The sequence below is a fragment of the Balaenoptera musculus genome, chromosome 19 (genome assembly GCF_009873245.2).
Source record: "Balaenoptera musculus isolate JJ_BM4_2016_0621 chromosome 19, mBalMus1.pri.v3, whole genome shotgun sequence".
NCBI classification, from domain to species: Eukaryota; Metazoa; Chordata; class Mammalia; order Artiodactyla; family Balaenopteridae; genus Balaenoptera; species Balaenoptera musculus.
The window spans coordinates 24,085,245-24,107,607 of NC_045803.1; the positions used below are offsets into that span (position 1 = coordinate 24,085,245).

The 22,363-nt window shown below is 35.4% G+C and overlaps 1 protein-coding gene and 1 non-coding gene across 2 annotated transcripts in view; both read right to left on the reverse strand.

Moving 5' to 3' along the window:
* Nucleotides 1-22,363, reverse strand: part of ITFG1 (integrin alpha FG-GAP repeat containing 1) — a 262,992-nt gene that overhangs the window by 43,152 nt on the left and 197,477 nt on the right. The window contains exon 13 of the mRNA XM_036832521.1: nt 18,511-18,554. Coding sequence (XP_036688416.1) covers nt 18,511-18,554 — 44 coding nt within the window. The remainder of the gene's footprint in view (nt 1-18,510; nt 18,555-22,363) is intronic.
* On the reverse strand, nt 12,113-12,215 carry LOC118885987. Its single transcript, XR_005017619.1, has one exon. It is a non-coding gene; the product is annotated as a U6 spliceosomal RNA (small nuclear RNA).

Here is a 22,363-nt window from a genome sequence, read left to right on the forward strand (position 1 = left end):
CCAGTTTATACTCCCACCAGCTGTAAGTTGCTTCACATGCTTAGCAACAAACATTGCTAATGTGGTATACACTTTTTAACATAAATTATTTCATCTCTCCTAGGTTTGTTTCTTTGGAATAGGGTATGCCTTTTAATACTTTAAACCTGTCTCATTGCAGTGAGGCTTGGAGATAATACTTATGAGGCTATATTTATCACAGTGTTATAAACCTCAAATTTATTTTATTACCCATAGTCTAGTCTATGTACTGGAAGATTGGTATCTTGGGCTATAAGTATTGCTTTTTGTGAACCTTCCCAATTATATTCTTGAATATTTTTTTCTAATTCACATTTGGAAAATTTCATACTACTATTCATAGTATCTTATTTTACAGACTTATATAGGCTTTTCCCTTTTGTCCTATAGTCAATTAAAAAAATCAGGTAAGCAAGTCTCTGTTATGAGTCCTATAGCTGAAATTAACTTCTCACCATGCACCAGTTACTCTGATATTGAAAGACAAGGTCCAGAAATCCAGACTTGATTCCTCTACAAAGTGTTCTCAAAATGTGTTGCAAAGACCCCTGGAGTCCAAAAATCCCATTGGTAAAAGGGTTGGTAATTAGCAGTGGCACTAAACCATGGTTATTCAGACTTGGGTATTAGCCAACATTCTCTTGAAAATGACAAATTGAATGTCACTTTTGCGACAATAATTGATAGTATTTGTTGCTACTGATAAAATTTGAGCTTATAAATGAAACTGGAGTTTTGGAAGACTTGTATCCACCACCATGAGCCTGACACATTAAAACCTACAAACTTTACTTATGGGATCAGTAGTGATATTAACAAATGTGATTTTTAAATAGTATGTAATGAAACATGTTAAAATTGGGAAGATATGCATACCTCAGTAAACCAATATTTTCCAAATGGCCAATGCATGATGTTACAAAACCATGCATACATGAAAGATCATTCAAAGTACAAGACAGACCAATGGATTTTGAAGTAATAAGAGTAGGGGAGAATCACTTCTAGATCTAGTAAGGACCAAAAAAAATCTCCTTCATAAAGAAATAAGAACACTGTCAAAAATTGTTAAAATAAATTTTTTTTTGCAAGAATCAAGGAGTATCTAAGAAAAATGACTGAATCTCAATAAAACAGTGTTTATTGTTTTTTAATCTGCCCTATTCCCATAACCCCTCCCCAGCTCTGAAGTAGTCCTGAAGACCAATAGCTTTGCTACTAAGGTAGCTTTTTTTTTTTTTTTTTTTTTTTAAATAAATTTATTTATTTATTTTTGGCTGTGTTGGGTCTTCGTTTCTGTGCGAGGGCTTTCTCTAGATGCAGCGAGCGGGGGCCACTCTTCATCGCGGTGCGCGGGCCTCTCGCTATCGCGGCCTCTTTTGTTGCAGAGCACAGGCTCCAGACGCGCAGGCTCAGTAGTTGTGGCTCACGGGCCCAGTTGCTCCGCGGCATGTGGGATCTTCCCAGACCAGGGCTCGAACCTGTGTCCCCTGCATTGGCAGGCAGATTCTCAACCACTGCGCCACCAGGGAAGCCCGCTACTAAGGTAGCTTTGAAAATGAACAGCTTAGCAGCAAAGGGAGGGGTGGATCTCCCTAATGTCCCATCCTCAGAGAATTATATCACTATTTGACCTGTCTGGCAGTTCCCTGAAAAGCTCCATTCTCAATATTTGTCTTTATTTGGCCAGACTGAGAGCTTGCTCAGTGTGAACAGCTCTATCAAACTGGAAGTTTATTAAAAACAATCATTAGCAATTGTTTTTATTGATGCTGCCTGAGACAGCGATATCAGTTTGGGCTAATGAGCGGTTGACCAAATCTTAAAAGGAAAAATGTGAATGAGATGTTCAAATGGGACTTTGAAAAGCTCTCACATACTCCTGGGAATCTAGAAGTCCACACATATGTGTAACCTGTTTTCAGACAAAAGAACTGAGAAGGCCCTAATCTCTCAATCTTTTATTTAAGAAAAACTGTGTCCACTCATAGCTGACAATTAAAACTTACTGAATAAGGACTTCATGGTTATATACAATAAAGAATAAAGACTTCGCGGTAATAATCCAGGAAAGTCACTGGACAAACAGCAGCAATAACAACAAACTTAAGGGGGTGATTTTCAGGGTGAACACATTATTTATAATGTCCAGTTTTCAACAACAAAATATTATGACACACACAAACAGGAAAGTATGTTTCATACAAAGGGAAAAAAAAAGCTGTCAATAGAAATTTCCCCCAAGGAAGCATAGATGTTTGACTTACTAAGTAGAGACTTTAAATCAGCTATTATAAATATGTTCAAAGAAAGTAAAGGAAATCATGTAAAGAATTTAAGGATATTATGAGAACAGTATCTCACCAAAATGGAATATCAATAAAGAGATATAAGTCATACACACAAAAAATCCCACACTAATTCTAGTGTACAATAACTGAAATAAAAAATTCACTAGAGAGGCTCAATAGTAGATTTAAATTAGCAGAAGAAGGAATCAATAAAATTGAAGATATGTCAATTCAGATTATCCAGTGTGAGGAACAGAAAGTAAAATGAGAAACATAAAGAAAATGAACAGAGCCTCAGAGACCTGTGGGGCACCATCAAGAATATCAACAATAAGAGTCCCAGAGGAGAGGAGGGGAGGAGAGGCAGAAAGAATATGTCATGCAAAAATGTCTGAAACTGCCCAAATTTAATTAAATACATGAAACTGCACATCTAAAAGCTCAATGAACGCCAAGTAGGATAAACTTGAAGAGATCCACACCAAGGTACATCATAGTCAAACTGTTGAAAGCCAAAGAGAGAATTTTAAATGCAACGAGATAAGCAACTTGTTATGTACAAGGGATCCTGAATAAGATTAAAGCTGATTTCTCATCAGAAACCCAGGAGTCCAGAAGACAGTAAGATGAATATTTAAAGTGTTGAAAGGAAAAGATAGTCAACCAAGAAGTCTAAAATGTAGCAAAATTATCCTTGAAGAATGAAGGGAAAATTAACACATTGTGAGATAAAAACTGAGAAAATTTGTCATTAACACACCTAACTAATAGGAAATACTAAGGGAGTTCTTCTGGCTGAACTGAAAGTACACTAGACAGGAACTCAAATCCACAGAAATAAGTAAAAAGTATCAGTAAAGGTAACTATAGGTAAATTTACTAGATGCTATAAATGTATTTTTGTTTGTAGCTCTTTTCTCCTATCTGATTTAAAACACTACTGCATAAAGTAATAATGAAAAAACCATGTTGTTGGGCTCACAATGCATGAAGATGTAATATGTATGAAAATACAAGCACAAAGGAGGGGGGAGTAAACTGAGGCATATTGGAGCAAAGTCTGTTTATGCTATTGAAATTAAGTTGGTATTAATATGAAGTAGATTGTTTTCTAAGTTACAATGGAAACTGTAATTCTGAGAGGAAACACTAAAAAAATAACTTCAAATATAGAGTACAAAAAACAAGGGAATTAAAATCAAATTCTAGAAAATATGTAACACAAAAGAGAGCAGTAATGGTGGAACAGAGGAAGAAGAAAGACATAAGACATATAAGGAACAAAATAGCAAAATGGCAGAGATAAATCTACCTTATTAGTCATTATATTAAATGTAAATGGATTAAACACTGCTATCAAAAGGCAGAGATTAGCAGAATAGATAGAAGAACATGATCCAAGTATATGCTATCTATAAAAGACACACTTTAAATTCAAAAACAACAAATAGGTTGAAAGTAAGAGCATGGAAAAGATATACCATGGAAATAGTAAGCAAATGAGAGCTAGAGTAGCCATACTAATATCAGACACAAACAGACTTTAAGATAAAAATGTTAGTAGAGATAAAAAAGGACAGTTTCATCAATCCATCAAGAAGACATAACAATTATAAACATAAACACACCTAATAACAGAGGCCCCAAATACATAAGGAATTGATGGGTGAAACAGGTAATTCAACAATAATGGGTGTTGGATACTATTATAATTATTAATAATACAGCAGTGTCATTAATGGATAGATCAATGAAGCATAAGATCAACAATGAAAAAGAAGACTTGAACAGCACTAGAAATCAACTAGATCTAGTAGACATGTATAGAACACTGTACCCAACTTTAGCAGAATACATCTTCTCAAGCACAACATGAAACATTCTCTAAGGGGAACCATATACGAGACCATAAAACAAGTCCCAATAAATGTAAAAGTATTGAAATTGTACAAAGTATGTTTTCTGATTACAATGGAATTAAATTAGAAACCAACAACAGAAAGAAATTTGAGAAATTCACAAATGTGTGGAAATTAAACAACAGGCTTCTAAATAACCAATGGGTAATGTGATGGAGTTGGAAATGTTCACTGATATAGTTTCAAATTCCACATTATAACTAACCTTTAAGTAACTGCCACTGTTGAGTTTTGGTATACTATCAGTTATCTAAACAGGATATGAAACATTCTCTTTTTCTACTATACAGCTGTGTAAGGTTAAATTTTTTTTTTTAATATTTCAACCAAAACAATAATACACAATGCAAAAAGAGATATGAGAATCTTGTTGTTGTTTTTTTTTAATGACAGGTACTAAGGAGATTTGAAAAAAATACAAAGGAATGTTACTCTTCACTAATTTTGTATTTTGGAAAATAGTTATTTTTCCATAAAAACAACTATTTATTTTAGGTCAACATGTAATGGGTCTATTGTTTTAAAATGATTTAATAAAAACATTTAAAGTTGTTTCAGTTTTAATTTCAAATAAAGTAATACTGATAAACAAAACTCACTTAAGTAAAACTGTTTGGAGTCTTCAGAACAAGAAGTTTGAGAATTGCTACTCTGTATCATGTACATAATGAGTAATTCAATCCTTACTCTGCCTTTCCCAATGGAAATGATATGACTGATACATGTGCCTATGTGTTTTGGTTTCTTAACCCTTATGTCACAGCATTAAACATGTTTCAGGATTTTTTTTTCCCCTTAAATAGTGCCATTTACCTCCATATGAATGTTTAGTACAAAATGTAGTAAATAGGGTTATACCTTCAGCAAGTGCAAAAACTTGGATAACTTTTACTTTGTGTCTCTTCTAATACAGTAGAGATACTAGGAGTATTGCTGTATCTTTTAATACCTTTTACATACCTAGGTTATATTAGTGGTGGTCCAAAGAATTTCAATTTTTATAAATTTATTATTTGGGAAGTGATTGTATCATTAAGGAATTTTCAATTTAAAAGGATTAGGGATTTCTGAAACAATTAATTCCTCTAGTTTAAGTATTTATACACATACCTTGAATTCCTTTATGAAAACCTGAAAAGCTAATATGCCGGGAATGCAAACTATGGGAATATCAATCAGCAATAATGACAACACATCTGTGAAAATTTCACGTACCTTCTTACTTCTCTGAAATACTTTAATTCTTATAGATCGAATGTTTGTGCCTCCCCAAAATTAATATGTTGAAGCTCCAATCCCTAATGTGATGATATCTGGAAGGTAGTTAGGGTTAGAGTCATGAGGGCAGGGTCCTCATGATGGCACTAGTGTCCTGATAAGAAGAGACACCAGAGAACTTGCTCTCTCTCTCTGTCTCCCCCTGCACACAAAGCTAGGAAAGGCCATGTGAGCACACAGTGAGAAGAAGCCAGGAAGAGGGCCTTCAACAGAACCTGACCATACTAGCACCCTGATCTCGTGATCTTGGACTTCCAGCTTCCAGAACTGTGAAAAAATAAATTTCGATTGTATTTTGTAAAGGCAGCTTGAGGTGATTAAAACAAAAATTTAAAGGCCTGCGAGTTATTCCAAATATTTCATGTCATGAGAATATTTTAGGTATTAGCTTTCCAAATTTTGAAACTAAGAATATAGTTTTTAGAGTCAGAGAATCTGGGTTCAAATTTTTCCTCTTCCACTTATTTTCTGTATAACCTTGGGCAAATTATTTAACTTTCAGTTCCCTCAACTAAAATTAGGGATAATCATAGTACTTATCTCATAGGATTGAAGTAAAGATTGAGTAAATATGTGTAAAACAATTAGAACAGTGCCTGGCACACAGTAAGTGCTCAATATGTATGCACTATTATCTTTTTACTTTGGCCAAATAAATTAATGTCTTTTTTGGTAGTGATATCTCATTTTCAATTATGTTGAACTACCGAGTGAATAAAATTATTTTGATCAAAACCAGAAACATTTATCAAGTTAACATTCATTTTCTTTAGTGTACTGTAGGATCCTAAAACTACAGGAATAATTTATTTGCAAGAATGTATGTTTGGATGAAATGCCACTTCTGAGTATATATAATTGCTGTGTAAGAAGACAAGGTTGTTAGCTTACAGTAACCCCTTTTCTAAAAGTCCAGTGTTGTGGTTTTCAGACTTTAGCATATATCAGAATCTCCTGGAGGGATTATTAAATTATAGATTCACTGGCTGCATCCCAAGGTGTTCCTATTTGGTAGGTCTTGGTGGGGCCTAGGAGTGTGCATTTCTTACAAGTTCCCAGGAGATGTGCTGATGCTGGTGGTTTGGGGACCCCTCTTTAAGAGCCATTGATCTATTGGGACTACACTTTGTATACATTATAAAAATTGGCAGTTTATGAGAGTATTAAGTGTAACCTACACCTTTGTATACTGATTGGATTTTGACTGAATACAAGACAATAAAACCATTAATATGGTTGAGTGCATAAAAAACAATGTTTGAAACACTTCTTATTCTTTTCAGCTGCTTTTAGTGGTGCAGAAAATTGTTTCTCTAGTAGCAGTGCTCCTTTCTCAACCAGTACAAAGGAAGAAGTTAAATGAGGGCTCACAGAATTGAAGTTTCACAGAATTGAAAGCCAGTTAGAGAAAGATTTGTATTCGGATCATTAAGAAGCTTTCCGAATTGTGTGATATAATCTGCAATGTTTACATTTATTTTAATTTATTTAGCTGTAAAAGGTATGATCTTAAAGTACTTATTGTGTAGCTGTTTACTCATGACCCATACTATTATGACATCAGCATACTCATTTTTCATGCATAACTATAAAATAAAACAGCACGACCTTTTCCTCTTAAAGGCAAACTTTAGGCTATCTATTAGCTAGGTATAGTGAAGTCCAGAATCTTGCTGGAATGTGTGTGGGAGCAGAATTGCCTTGACAAGCAAAGAGGCACATGGAATACAGCAGAAAATATAGATATTTTAGCATTAAGTAACCTTTATTAAAATGTAGAAGCAAATTTTAATTTGCACGTGACAAATTCAGAGAGAGAGAGAATAACCATGGAGAGGAATAGTCTTACTTTCAACAATAAATACAGAGTATTTCAAATAAAAGATTCCTGTATTTTATGCAGTGTCACAAAAGATAGTTTAAAAATGATTTGGAGGGAACATCTCAGAAAAGGAAAATATCTGATTAAATGGATAATTAGGATGCTGGCTTAAAAAAGTTTAGGTGTACTGGTCAGAACACACAGCAAATCAGAGAAAGATGAGAGTAATTTACTTTCTATTGTAGTTGTTATTCTAGCCCAGGAGTTAGCAAACTTTTTCTTTAAAAAGCCAGATAGTAAATATTGTAGGCTTTGTGAGCCATAAGGTCTTGTGTTGCAACTACTTAACTCTGATGTTGTAGCATGAAAGCAGCCATAGACAGTATATAAATAAATGAGTGTGGTTATGTTCCACTAACATTTCATTCACAAAAACAGGCAGCAAGCTGGATTTGGTCCACTGGGTGGAATTTCTTACCCTGTTCCATCCAACAGGAGAAGTAATAACGCAGAAATTACAAACTTTTAAGAAGTAGTTTGCCTGGTATAGACTTATCACTCTAACAGGAGGTTACATGCCAGTCCTATGTTTTAATGTTTATAAATGTTTTCCATATACATGGGGTAAGGAAAAGGTACTTAATATACACAGTCGTACTTTTAATGATATACAAAATAAGCAATCACTTTTAACTTCCTGCATTGAGCGAATAATTATGGAGTTCTTAAAAATTCCATGAGACAGTTTCTTCCATTATACAGTGAGACATATAAGTTCCTGAGTTGAACAGATAAAGGTTTGTAAATGGTGGGAGCAGGCTATGAGTCAGGGTGTCTAGGAATGGACCTGGTACTGCTTTTGCACATCCTTAGTTTCATGTCAATTTTCCAGACACACTTTTGAGGATGCAACCTATGGCAAGTGGTATGATAATCTTTGTTGTCTAAGTGCAAAGAGTTCTTGCTTAATGAAAAGAATGCATACCAGGGTTTCTATAAAATGAACTGTTTTCTCAAAATTTTTTTTATAAAAGCAGAAACATATTTTCATGGAAAATATTTAGTAAATTGACTTAATAAATTTTGGTAAGAAAGGATTAAGAATAAGCTATTCCTATGGAACGCTGAGCACTGTACCCCATCATCTAGCAAGTTCACTTTCTTTGTGAAAATCTTAGTACAAATCTCCCACAGATTATCCTACCTTTCCTTTAAAATGTCACGTCTGATATTTGAAAGAATTCAGGAAGTTAAATTAAAAAACATTACTGATCTCTCAACTTTTCCATACTATAAGTAAAAAAGAACTGTTTGGTTCCTTTTTTCTTATTCTGGGATGTGTCATACTGATGTAATGCAGTTTAGGTGTTGTATTACATAGCTTTTTAAAAACTAACTGTCCTCTATATGCATGTTGACTTATATAAAATTAGGGTTGACATGTATTTTAAATATCCCATCTTCACAGCCTAAGGCAGAGCCTAGCACACAAACAATGTGTAATAAATATACAATAGTCAATCTGAAATTAAGTTCCTAAATTTTTCAGAAACAATATTCTACAACCTGGATACAGTAGTAACTTCCACATATTGGGAAAAGGGAAGATAAGAAAGGGGAAGTGGGGGGTGTGGGTAGGGCTGGCGGGGAGCCTTTATTTTCTTTTACTGCTGGCTACAATTTAAAAATAAAGGTAAAATGTTCTTTAAAAAAATTAGGGTTGGAATTCCTCTATTTTATTCAGAAAGCATCTTTTTCAGTAGCCTGGAGAAATCTTGGTGGTTTCTATGTCTGTCTCAAGTATCTGATTTGTTTTAAGGACTTGGGCTCCTACAATGAACACCAAATATATTCTACATCACTGGCTCTGGAAGGTAAAACAAAACTGGAAGAACTTATAAGACATATTATGTTAATATGTCTTACATGATATTATACGTATTATATATAAAATCAGTGTCAGGTTTAATTAAGCAATATAAATTTATGATTCTAAAATATTAGATAAATAGCTGACTTATAGTGTGGACTTTATTTTTCTCAAAGGTAATCATGTTTTTCATAAACACCCACTGATATTTTTCCTTATCTTCATTAGTGTTAGTTGCATTGCTCAATTTAGTTCAATGTTGAAATTTTTATATTGTTCCTTATTCATTTCTTCAAGACGTTAAATTCAATATATTATTTTCTTTAATTTTGGTTATTTTCCTGTTAAAACTGTAAGATAATTTTCCTTTGTAAGGTCTGTAAAAAGACATATCTCTGGGAACATTAATAAGGGATGTTTTCCCTTTATATCAGGGCTTTGCAGAGTGCATTTCTCTTGTGAATAAGTTGTAATTTATTTTGCAAGTGTTCACACTTAACAGTGAATATGTGATTTTGGTAAGAGATGGTATGGTAAATTTATCAATGATGGACCATTAAAAAAAACCCCAAATTTTAGGGAAAGCTCATTTATTAATACCTCAAATATTTATCATATTATGTGTAAGGCACTATGTTAGGGAGTAAGGACAGAATAATAATAAACAAGCACAGCCTTTCCTCTTCAAGGACTTAACACAGATAACTCACCAACTACATAACAGAAGTGGTAAGTAGTAGGACTAACTAAGCATAGAGTGCTAAGAAACAACAGAACATTTGTCTAGTCCTATGTCAAAGGGGAGCCAGGGAATGATTCTCACAGGAAATATCATCTAAGAGCTCACCTGAAGATCACAGGAAAGACTCTGGAGAAGATGAGAAGAAGAGGCTTCAGGGTAGAGGAATAATATGCAAGTGAGAGAGCACACAGAACAAGTAGTGCAGTGTGGGTGACAGAGAGCTGGGAGAGGGTGTGAGGAGGAACAGCGAGGGATAAGGCTGAAGAGATAAACAGAGGCTTTAACTCAATAAACTAAATTAGAACCATTTCTCAAGGGCACAGGGCAGTCACTGAAGGTTTGTATTTTAGAAAGATCACTCTGGTTGCTTTTTGAAGGATGGCTCAGATGACTCCAGTCAGGCCAAAAATGATGATAGCTCAACTAAAGTAACAGGATAGAGAGAAGGAACAGTTAAAGGGAGAGAATAATAATCTAGTAGATTTGAGGGGTGAGGGAAAGGAAGAGGTAACTGAGATAGGGAACATGAGAAGAGGAGTGGGTTTTTGTGGGGACACACTAGATTTCAGTTTTAGAGGTCCCTGTAAGACACTCAGATAGAAAGGTCTGAAGCTCAGGAGAGACAGCTGGTAAATAGATTTGGGAGTAATCAGTATTACAAATAGAAAACAAAAAAAAGCCAGGAGAGAGACTGAAATACTTCAATAGTACACATAGAGTGAGAAGAGAACTTAGGATTGGAACCCTGAGACACAGCAACATTTAAAGGATGGCCAGAGGAAACATCCATAAAGGAACCTGGGAGAATGGCCAGAGAAGTAAAAGGGGATCGAGGAAAGGAGAGCGTAAAGGAAGCCAAGGAAAGGGAGTGTTCCTAAAATTGGTCAGCAGAATCAAGGGCAGTTTTCAGTGGCGTGACGCCAAAGGCTTGATTACAACAGCGGGTTAAGGATATGGAAGTAAACTGGAGAGATTCTACTGTACACAACTCAAGAAGTTTGGCTGGAAGAGCAAACAGGGATTAGGCAGTGGCCAGAGGGGACGTGGGGTTTTGGAAGGTACTTGTATATGCATTTATATATAAGAGAGATTTGTGCATTCTTAAATGTTGAAGAGAAGGCACTGACAGGGAAGTGGAGTTGAATACACAGGCCAGATAGAATAAGCAATGGAATGAGGTCCCTGAGAGGTAGGTAGGACCCACAGCATAATTGGTGCACTGATTTTTAGTCAAGGGAAAAAGGAAAAGAGATGGGTGTGGATGAACGGATTACATTTTAGTGCTACAGAAGGCAACTGACAAACTGTTAAACATAAGGTCCTGTGCTAGGTTCTATAATACACTGGCAAGCAAAACTGATACTATCTCTGCCCTCATGGAGGTATTTAAAAGGAATGTGCACAGACTCTTTTTGTATATAGAGTATTAAAGGACTACTTCTAAACTCTTCTGCTGTTCAAACGGAAAAGTACTCATCTGCTTGCTTCTAAACTCATAATTTATAAAGTGGGAAAAGGCACCAGGCTTTGGTAAAAAGAATTACCAAGTGACAGGGAAAGAAGCTATAATCTCCACTAACACAGAAGAAGGCCAAAATATGCCTTATGCTGAGGATAAAAAAGTCAAAAAATAAGCTGAGTATTTAAAGAAAAAATTAGGAAATAGGAATATATTCTTCTGATTCACAGATGTTTATGGTAGCTTTCACTGAAAATATTGATATCCTCCATATTCAGATTTCATAAATTCTATGATATGTATTAAAAAAGATTTAATACATATTAGATAAGAAAATAAGACAAGAAAAAATCAAGAAGTCAAGTAGACCTCTAGTCCTATTCTGAAGGCAGACAGACACCAACATTTCTCAAATATTTGGAACTCATTATCCTTACTAATAAAGGGATGTTATAGAGGCAGGGAAGAAACATTAACCTTGACAAATAAAAGCAGATACACTTTTTGAATATTTATTGTATATTAGGCCTCCACTGTGATTTACCTACATTAATTCCTCTAATCTTAATAAAAAACTTAGGTGGGAGTGTGGTAAGCAGAAAACTCATGCCCTAAAGAGGTTCGCATCCTAATTCCCAGAACCTGCTAAATGTATTTCCTTATGTTGCAAATGGACTTTGCAGATGTGATTAAGGATCTTTTTTTCTCTTAAAAATATGGAACACTTCATGAATTTACATGTCATCCTTGCACAGGGGCCATGCTAATCTTCTCTGTATCGTTCCAATTTTAGTATATGTGCTGCTGAAGCAAGCATCCATGATTAAGGATCTTGAGATGGGGAGATTATCTTGGATTATCAGGGTGTGTGGGCTCAATGTAATCACAAGGGTCCTTATAAGTGAAAGAGGAAGGCGAGATGGGTTAGGGTCAGTGACTGGAAGATGCTACACTGTTGGGTTTGGAGATGGAGGAAGGGGCCATGAGCCAAGGAATGTAGGTGGCTTTAAGATGTGAAAGGCAAGGGAATGGATTCTCCCCAAAGCCTCCAGAAGGAATGGAGCCCTGCTGACACCTCGATTTCAGCTCATGAAGCACATTCAGTGTTCTGACCTCAAATGTATAAGAATAAATCTCTGTTGTTTTAAGCCATTAATTTTATGGTACTTTGTTAGCAGCAATATGAAACTAATATAAGCGGGTACTATGACTTTCCCCATTATATTGATGTGGAGAAAGAGACTTAACAAGGGTTAAATAATTTCCCCAAAGTTACTGCAGATAGTTGAAGAAATTCCCATTTTACATTCTTATTTTCTCTTTGAGGTAGGAGGCAAGGTGAATTTCTAAGAACTGGAAGTTGGGATTGGCTGTAAGGGAAAATTGGGAAGAACATAAAATAGTTCTTATGAAGAATAAGAATTTCCAGCCTCACATGTAAAGTCCTTACCTCACAGTGAGGTATTTACAGAATATAAGATATGATGAATTTGCCTTACAATAATCTAAGAGGGGCCATAAGGGGGACAAGTAGTAGGTGGGGGCATAGGTGAAATAAGACTGGGTATATGAGGATAGTGTTAAAAGCTGGATGGTAGTATGGGCACAAGGAGTTTTATTATACTAGTGTATATTTTTATATGTATTTAAAAATTTTCCAAAAAAAGTTAAAAAAAGAATTCATGGTAAAGAGCAATAAATGTCACAGAGGAAAATATCTTGAAAAAGTCATGAAGTAAGAAAACAAAAACAACTTTTAAAATAAAGCTACACTGACAGAGAACCTGTCAGTGGTGCCTGAGGAAGAGTGGGATAGGGAAGGAGGGTCAAGGAAGGTGGGAAGGAGGGATAGCCAAGGGGCACAAAAAAACTTTTGGATATGATATATTCATTATTTCGACATTAATTATCTATCTATCTATCATCTATATATCTCCATTAAGAAGGTATAGTGTATATATACATATATACTATATATGTCATAACATCAAATTGAAATATTAAATATGTGCAGCTTATTGCATGTCAATTATACTGCAATAAAGTTGTAAGAAATTAACAAACAAAATAAAGCAATACTGATAAAAATGCAAGGAGAGCTTCTTTCTGGCCCGACACGTAGAGTTTGGAAGTCATCACTGCTGTACTCACAACAAAAAAAGCTGAAGAAACTGAAAATCAACTCTGCTTTGATCCATCAGAGAACTAAGGTCACAGAGCAAACTACTACCCTGAAAACTGGAGAGGTGGATACAGAGAATCACAGCTTACTGGGAGCAGAAGCCCAGAACCAGAAGACTGAAACTAGAGCCAGTACTGGCAGGAACACTTAAACTGTGATTGTGACATTACCGGAGAATCAGTGTGAACTAGTTTGAGAGTTCAAAACTCTGGGGGAGAAAGCGAGGCAGTCTTAGGGGAGCTACACTTTTGCAAGTTTTACCTCCAGGAGTTCCATCAAATTCTCAAGAGGAAGATTGGGGGAAAAAACCCTCATGCTTCTAGCACAGAGAGGAAAGTAACCAGTTAAAAATATGCCCAGAGCTCTCTGTTCTCCACAACAGCTTGCCCTTAAGGAAAACTATTTTACTAGAGCTTAAGTAACTTGGGATTTACCAAAACCTAATCAACCTGGGGGAAAGGAAATACCTAACTTCAGCCCCCTCTAGACTCCCTGTTTAACCTATAGAGGAGGGCAAGCTGAGAAGCACTTGTTCAAGTCACAGCCCAGGGACACAGGCTCACTAAAAAACTGAGACACAGGATGACAGGATGCTTCTCCTACCATAGTCTTATACCTCACCACCACATCAACTGGGCTCCTGTCTAATAATGAGATTACAGTTAAAAGAACTGCAAACTTCAGACCCATTTAAGAGGAAGTCTGTAGGGTGACACAAAGACAACAGAAGAGACAAAAGAAAGACACTAGAGGAAAATTTTGCCTCTTGACAGCATAGCTACTGCAAACAGTAACACAGTCTAACTCCTAGCAGATAAACATAAATCCTCATAGTGAAGGCTTATCTACCACAGTTCCTTTCACCCAATACATCATGTCTGGCTCTCAAGAAAAAAATTTTAAGCCATGCTAAAATGCAGAAAACAAAGTTTGAATAGACAAAGCAAGCATCAGAACCAGACTCAGATATGGCAGGGATGTTGGAATTACCAGACCAGAAATTTAATACTTAATATGATAAAGGCTCTAATGGAAAAAAGTAGAGAACATGCAAGAAAAGATTGTTAATGTAGGCAGAGAGATGGAAACTCTAAGAAAGAATCAAAAGGAAATGGTAGAAATAAAAAATACCACAATAAAAATGAAGAATGCCTTTGATGAGCTCATCAGTAGACTGGACACAGAAGATGAAAGGATCAGTAAACTTGAAGATATATCAATAGAAACCTCCAAAACTGAATTGCAAAGAGAAAAACTAATGAAAATTTGGAAAAGAATATCCATGAACAATTACACAAAGGTTACATACACAAAGGTGTAACATATGCGTTGTGGGACTACCAAAAGGAAAAGAAGAAGGGACTTCATTGGTGGTGCTGTGGTTAAGAATCCACCAGCCAATGCAGGGGACACGGGTTCAAGCCCTGGTCCAGAAAGATCCCACATGCTGCAGAGCAACTAAGCCTGTGAGCCACAACTACTGAGCCTGTGCTCTACAGCCCGTGAGCCACAACTACTGAGCCCGTGTGCCACAACTACTGAAGCCCACGTGCCTAGAGCCTGTGCTCCACAACAAGAGAAGCCACCATAATGAGAAGCCTGCGCACTGCAACGAAGAGTAGCCCCCACTTGCTGCAACTAGAGAAAGCCCACATGCAGCAACGAAGACCCAACGCAGCCAAAAATAATAAATTTATAAAAAAAAAAAAGGAAAAGGAGAGAAAAGAACAGAAGAAATATTTGAAGAAATAATACGAGAATTTTCCAAAATTAGTGACAGACATCAAACTACAGATCCAGGAAGCTTAGAGAACACCAAACAGGAAAAATACCTAAAAACCTATACCTATACATTTCATACTCAATCAGCAGAAAATCAAAGACACAGAGAAAATCCTGAAAGTAACTCGGGAAAATGAATGGGAGAAAAGGGTGTCCAGGGATCCATATAAGACTATGATACAATTAGGAATGCTCATTTGAGGCTGATGACTATGAATCATTGGTGTTGACAATATTCAGGGCTGTATATTTTTCTTTAGAAATGCCCAGTAGCTTAGATCTAGGAGTCAACAAGAGAGATAGCTGGATTAACAACCCAGGGTTGTAATTTTGCCAGGCAGGTAGAGTAAAAGGAGAGTGCTTTATGGGAGTTAAAGGTAGTGGCAAAAGTGATGGTTGATATACGGTAGCTAAATAAGGAGGTAAAGAAAACAGGTTGATACAGGTCAAGAAACTAATAGACTTAAAGTTGAATAGGTACAGTTATAATAACAAGAGTGAGAGGGCTGGGAAAATAGTTTTTGATCAGAGAGTTGATGGATGGTACTGAGATTTCAAAAGTAAAACATTTCTGGTAGATAAGGTCCACCATATGGCCACGGGAGTAAGTAGCCATAGTTGAATGAAAATGAAAGACTCTGGGGTTTTCAGCATGGAAATAAAGGAATTTGGGTGAGATTAGTTGCTGATTTGAATATTCTATCCTCTCTCCATATATCAGATAGGTTGCCTGTAGCAGGTAGGAATATATAGGCAACAGAAGAGCATTTATTCAATTCATAATTTAACTCAAGTGATAAAGAATATCATATGGTACGCACATTTTTCCTCTTAGTCTCACACTGGGTCATATCTTACATAACAGACTACGATCAAGTGGATCTGATGTCAAAACAATATGAAGAAGGCTCACTTTATCATGAAATGATTTTACAAGTGGGAATACATTTGATATATGGAAAACTGGGGGAGTATAGTGTGCACTTGTTTCTTTTAGGTTGTCATAAAATTGTGATCTATGACATCAGTGGGGAAGGAAAATGATAGATGTGAAAGGCAGTTCGACAGGATCTGAACTTCAAAGAAAGTAATAAATGGATGAATGGGAGGCAGACGTATCAGCTGCAGAAAAGCCCAAAGGTGCTGGACTGTTAGGATAATCATTGTAAGAATGTGCATGCTGCACTTTACTTACGTGACTTTCTAAATGACTCTGTTCTCCATATGATAGAAGTGACTTTTAGTTTAAGATAAGGAGAATGGGAGCAATAGTGATCTTAGAAGTAAAACCTGCCTTAAGCAAACAGCCTTTCCTATCAAATTTTCTGCTAGAACTTGTGGGTAAAATGAGTGGGTTCAATTTCAACTTTTTAAAAGTTCTTTGCTTGACGAGGTAATGAAAGAGCCACATGATGGGAATATGGTCAATCAGAGAAAAGAAGAGGAACAAAGGGTCTGAATATTTCACAAACTGGGTAGACAATACCTGAATAACCAAGTTAATCTTTGGCCTCCAATTAATCAGACTTGCACTTGATTAAAAAAAATAGGCTTTATTTTTATAGCAGTTTTAGATTCACAGCCAAATTAATCGGAAAGTACAAAGAGTTCTGACATACCCTCTGCATCTCTCCTCCTCAGACCCTCCCCTACTATATCTACATTTTTATAATGATATGAAAGCAGATAGGTTTGAACAGGCACTCATATAGTTCACAGTGGATGTGGTGACACAGTCCAGACCTTCCCTTCAGGACTGAGGCAATATTCCCCGAGCTGCTCCAAGTGTTGGTTGCTGATAGCTCACAGCTAGGTTCTTACCTAAAAATTGTTCTCAGCCAAAGGGAGCTGGCTTGTACAAATTATAACCCCTTCCTGGGGACTGCCTGCATGCAGTGTCTAATGCAGAATACAAAGGCATGGCCCTTTTGCTTCCATCTGGGCCATCTTTGAAAAACCAGCCTTGCTTCACATCTCATAGACCTGCTTTCCTCACTACTCCAGAAGTCTTGCTCTCAAGAAGAGTCTAGATTAAATCTTTGCGCGCAAATCTCTGGGTCAGGGTCTGCTTCCACATGTCTTATATATGGGAAGTTTCCCAACCATACATAAAACATTGATAATGAAGCAGTGCTTTAAAGGTGTAGTAAAAATATGACACTATAATCAGAACAGCTAGTTCTGTGTTCTAGTTCCACTACTTAATGGCTCTATGACTTTGGATAATTTATTTCTCTGAGCCTCAAGTTTCCTCATCTTCAAATGGGGGATAATTTCTTATGTAACAAGGGTTACTATGAGGGCTCAAATAGGGATATACCAACACAAACACAAACACACACACACACACACACACACGCTCATGCTTTTAAATATAATGTAATATTCTTATTACAATTTACATGAACTGGCAATTTCAAAACCAAAGCCTAATTATTTTCACATTCTGTTATTTCATGGAAACATTCCATTAGACAGCAAGTCAATATTAAGATTAAACCAAAAAATTCATTAATTGTCTACTATATGCTTGACCCTGTGCTATGAACGAGGTATACAAAGATGGCATGGTTCTTGACCTCAAAGGATTACAGCCTGGGGAGAGGCATTAAATATAAACAGATAAAGTGTGATCAAGTATTATACATGCCAAGGGACTTCCCTGGTGGTCTAGTGGTTAAGAATCCGCCTTCCAATGCAGGGGATGTGGGTTTGACACCTGGCTGGGGAACTAAGATACCACATGCCGCGGGGCAACTACGCCTGCACGCTCTAGAAAGATCCCGTGTGCTGCAACTAAGACCTGATGCAGCCAAATAATAAATAAATAAATAATAAATAAATAATTTTAAAAAGTATTATATATGTCAAAATGGCAGCAGTATGCCCAGAAATAGTGGGAGGTGTGTTCATTTTTCCAAGAGTATCAGAAAAGACTTCATTAAGGAAGTGAACCTTGAGGTGAGACAGTTTTTAGGAAAGGTACTTTATTCCCAGTAAACTTTACTTGAGCACTGAAGGATACTTCAATAACTTCTAAAAGTAACATCAATTTGATTTAACCTATAACAACTATTTTGTGTGTATCTATCATGCAGAGAACTTTCACAGAAATATTTACAACTGAGAGTTAAGGTTACTTACTGTTATCTTACGAGGACATTCATTAGGACAGAGACCACTAAGAACTGTGGAAAAATTAAAAAAAGCCTATTATTACTGTTATAATATTAATATGCGCTATTGATTCATGGTCAAGCAAAAACCAATTCAATTTCTTTAGATCTGAGTAAATTAAATTTCTTTTGTTCATTTTATGCCAATATTTCAAAAGCCTTTATTAAGCAGTCAAGCTGCTGCCATTTTGTGAAATATACAGGTGATATAATTAATTACAGTTATAATATCATACCTACTGTTGGTCCTATTTTCCAATTGGTTAGCTACATTCCAAGGATGACTTAGAATCTGACAGAGAAGTGCCAAATGCAAACCAATTATAATTTATACTGAAAAAACCAAATAGAACATTTAACACTTCATATCAAACTAGACTATTTCAATTTATCTAGTCAAATTTTCTGGGTAAAAGAGTTTGGGCTCCCTTGATAACTTTTATGGAGAACATAACTGTAAAATAATTGATGGGTCTATAACAAATATACAAAAATAATTAATGACATATTTATTCTATAATTACCAAAAAAGAAAAGGTTAGGATATCTGAACATTCTTTCTATAACTAACATGAATTTTGAAACATAACTACACTACTACCACCTCATGTGAAGTAATTCCTTTGTAAGAAGGCAGACTTTATGTTTTATTAAATATGCTATATGTTATAAATTAAAGGAAGACAGCTGATAATACTGCTCAATAAGCATGAACTGTACCAATAATAATTGTGATTATTGGTTAGTTCAAATATATCCATAGGAAAATGGTTCCTTATGTTTATTTATATTTTACAAATGTGAAATGATAATCATTCTAATATAAATATTATACTTAGGCAGGGTATATAAACTGCAAAGGCATCAAGAAATGAACATGACATATTTCATCACAAAAGAAGATACTTGTTTATTTACTATAGTATGTTTATATTAAATTCGACCTGAGGAAACAGTGAAATAAATGTTTTATACTTGCAAATCAGTTTTCAATGTTTAAGTTCCTTACCCCAGCATAGTGCCTAGTTATCACTCTTTTATTCCCAAACACTCCATGACCTTACTTCTCCCTCTCCTTTTGGTTCCTCTTCCCTCAACTCTGGGCAGACATTGGTACTTCTTTTTCACTTGTCCCCAAATGATTTTCCTAAACCTTCATTAAAACATTATCTTGCTAAACAGTATATTATTTATTCAAAAGTCTGTCTTTGTACCAGTATGTAAGCTCTGCATTGTTTTAATCATTCTTGCAGGGCTTAGCCAAATGTATTTGCTCAATAAATACTTGTTAAAGGAGGGAAAAGATGGATTATTCAATAAATGGTACTGGATAATTGGCTACTTGGAGGAAAATAAAGTTAGACATTGATTCATAACATGAAAATTACATTTGGCAAAGACACTACTAATATAAAGAACTCTTACACTACAATGATAAAAAGACAACCCAATTAAAAAATGGGCAAAGGACCTGAACAGGCATTTCTCCAAAGATGATGAAGACATACAAAAAGCTCATGAAAAGATGCTCAGCATCGTTAGTGATCATGGAAATGCAAACCAAAACCACAATGAAATGTACACAATTCACAATATCCAAGAGGTGGAAGCAACCCAAATCAATGTCCATTGGCAGGTGAACGAATAAACAAAATGTGGTACACACTCACAATGGAGTATTATTCAACTTTAAAACGGGAAGAAATCCTGTCACATGTTACAACATGGATGAACTTTGAGGACATTATGCTAAGCAAGCCAGTAATAAAAAGACAAATACTCTATGATATCACCTACATGAGGTATCTAAACTTGTCAAATTCAGAGAAACAAAGTAGAATGGTGGTTACCAGGGGTTGACGGGAAGGGAAAAGGGGCAGTTGTTAAATGGGTACAGAGTTTCAGATTTGCAAGATGAAAAAGTTCTGGAGATCTGTTTCACAACGATGTGAATATACTTAACACTACTGAACTGTACATTTAAAAATGGTTAAGATAGTAAATTTTATGTTACATGTTTTTTTACCACACACAAAAAAATGGTTAAGATTGTAAAAAAACAAAACAAACCCACAATGAGATACCATTTCACACCCATTAGGATGGGTATAATCAAAAAGTCAGATAAAAACAAATTTGGGTGAAGATGTGGAGAAACTGGACCCTCATACATTTCTGGTGGGAATGTAAAATGGTCCAGCTGCTTTGGAAAAGTCTGGCAATTCCTTAAAAAGATAAACAAAGAGTTCCTATTTAACCCAGCAATTCCATTCTTAGGTATACATCAAGAGGAATTAAAATATATGTCCACACAAAAACTTGTACATGATGTTCACAACAGTATCATTCATGATAGCCAAAAAGGAGAAACCATCCAAATGTCCATCAACTGATGGATGAACAAAATGTGGCAGGTATATTCATATAGTGGGATATTTGACAATTAAAAGGAATAAAGTACTGATGCTACAACATAGATGGATCTTGAAAACATTATGCTAAGTGGAAGAAGTCAGTCACAAAAGACCACATATTATATGATCCCATTTATATGAAATATTCAGGATAGACAAATCTATGGATACAGAAAGTAGTGGTTGCCTGGGGATGGGGATTGAGGGTGCTGGCTAAAGGGTACAGGGTTTCAGGATGATTGGTAGCTCTATTTTTACTTTTGTCATACTGAGTGAATCAAGTCAGAGAAAGAAATATATGATATCGCTTACATGAGGAATCTAAAAGGAAATACAAACGAACTTATTTACAAAACAGAAACAGACTCACAGACTTAGAGAAGAACTTATGGTTACGGTGGGGTGGGGAGGGTGAGGGGAAGGGATAGTTAGGGAGTGTGGGATTGACATGTACACACTGCTATATTTAAAATGGATAGCCAACAAGAACCTACTGTGTAACACAGGGAACTCTGCTTAATATTATGTAACAAACTAAATGGGAAAAGAATTTGAAAAAGAATAGATACATGTATAACTGAATCACTTTGCTGTACACCTGAAACTATCACAACATTGTTAATCAACTATACTCCAATATAAAATAAAAAGTTAAAAAAATAAAAAATAAAAAAGGGTACAGGGTTTCTTCTGTGGTGATGAAAACGTTCTACAACCGACTGTGGTCGTGTTGGTACAATTCTGTAAATATACTAAAAGCCACTGAATTGTATACTTGAAACAGGCAAATGGTATGGTATGTAAATTATATCTCAACAAAGCTGTTATAAAATTTTTAAAAATACCATAAAATTAAAAAAAAACTAATGACAAAGGGCTGTGAACTTTAAAAAAAATACATTACAAAGAGATATTATTGCCAATATACAAAGAGCTTCCAGATATGGGTTAGAAGATGATAATCCAATAAAAACAAAGGATATCAATACCCAGAAGAGAAAGTATAAATAAGCAAAAAACCAGGAAGAAAGACACTCAACCTCACTAGGCAGGAAAAAAATCAATTTTATACCTAACAGAAAGGCAAAATATGAAAGACCAATAAAAATGTCTGTAGGAAAAATAGAATCAAAGATAAATGACAAACTACAAAGAATATTTACAACATATATCTCAAAGGATTAATTTCCCTAATATATACTATGGTATGTTTATAAATCAATAAGTAAATGAAAAAGGACAAGGACCATTCATAGAAATAAAAATACAAATGGCTCTTGAACATATGGAAAGATGCTGAACTTTACTCAGTATAAGAAAAATGCAAAATAAGACAATACTTTCACTTTACAACTGGCAAAACTTAGAAAGTTTAATAATCCATTGGGTTGGTGAAGGTGTTAGGAA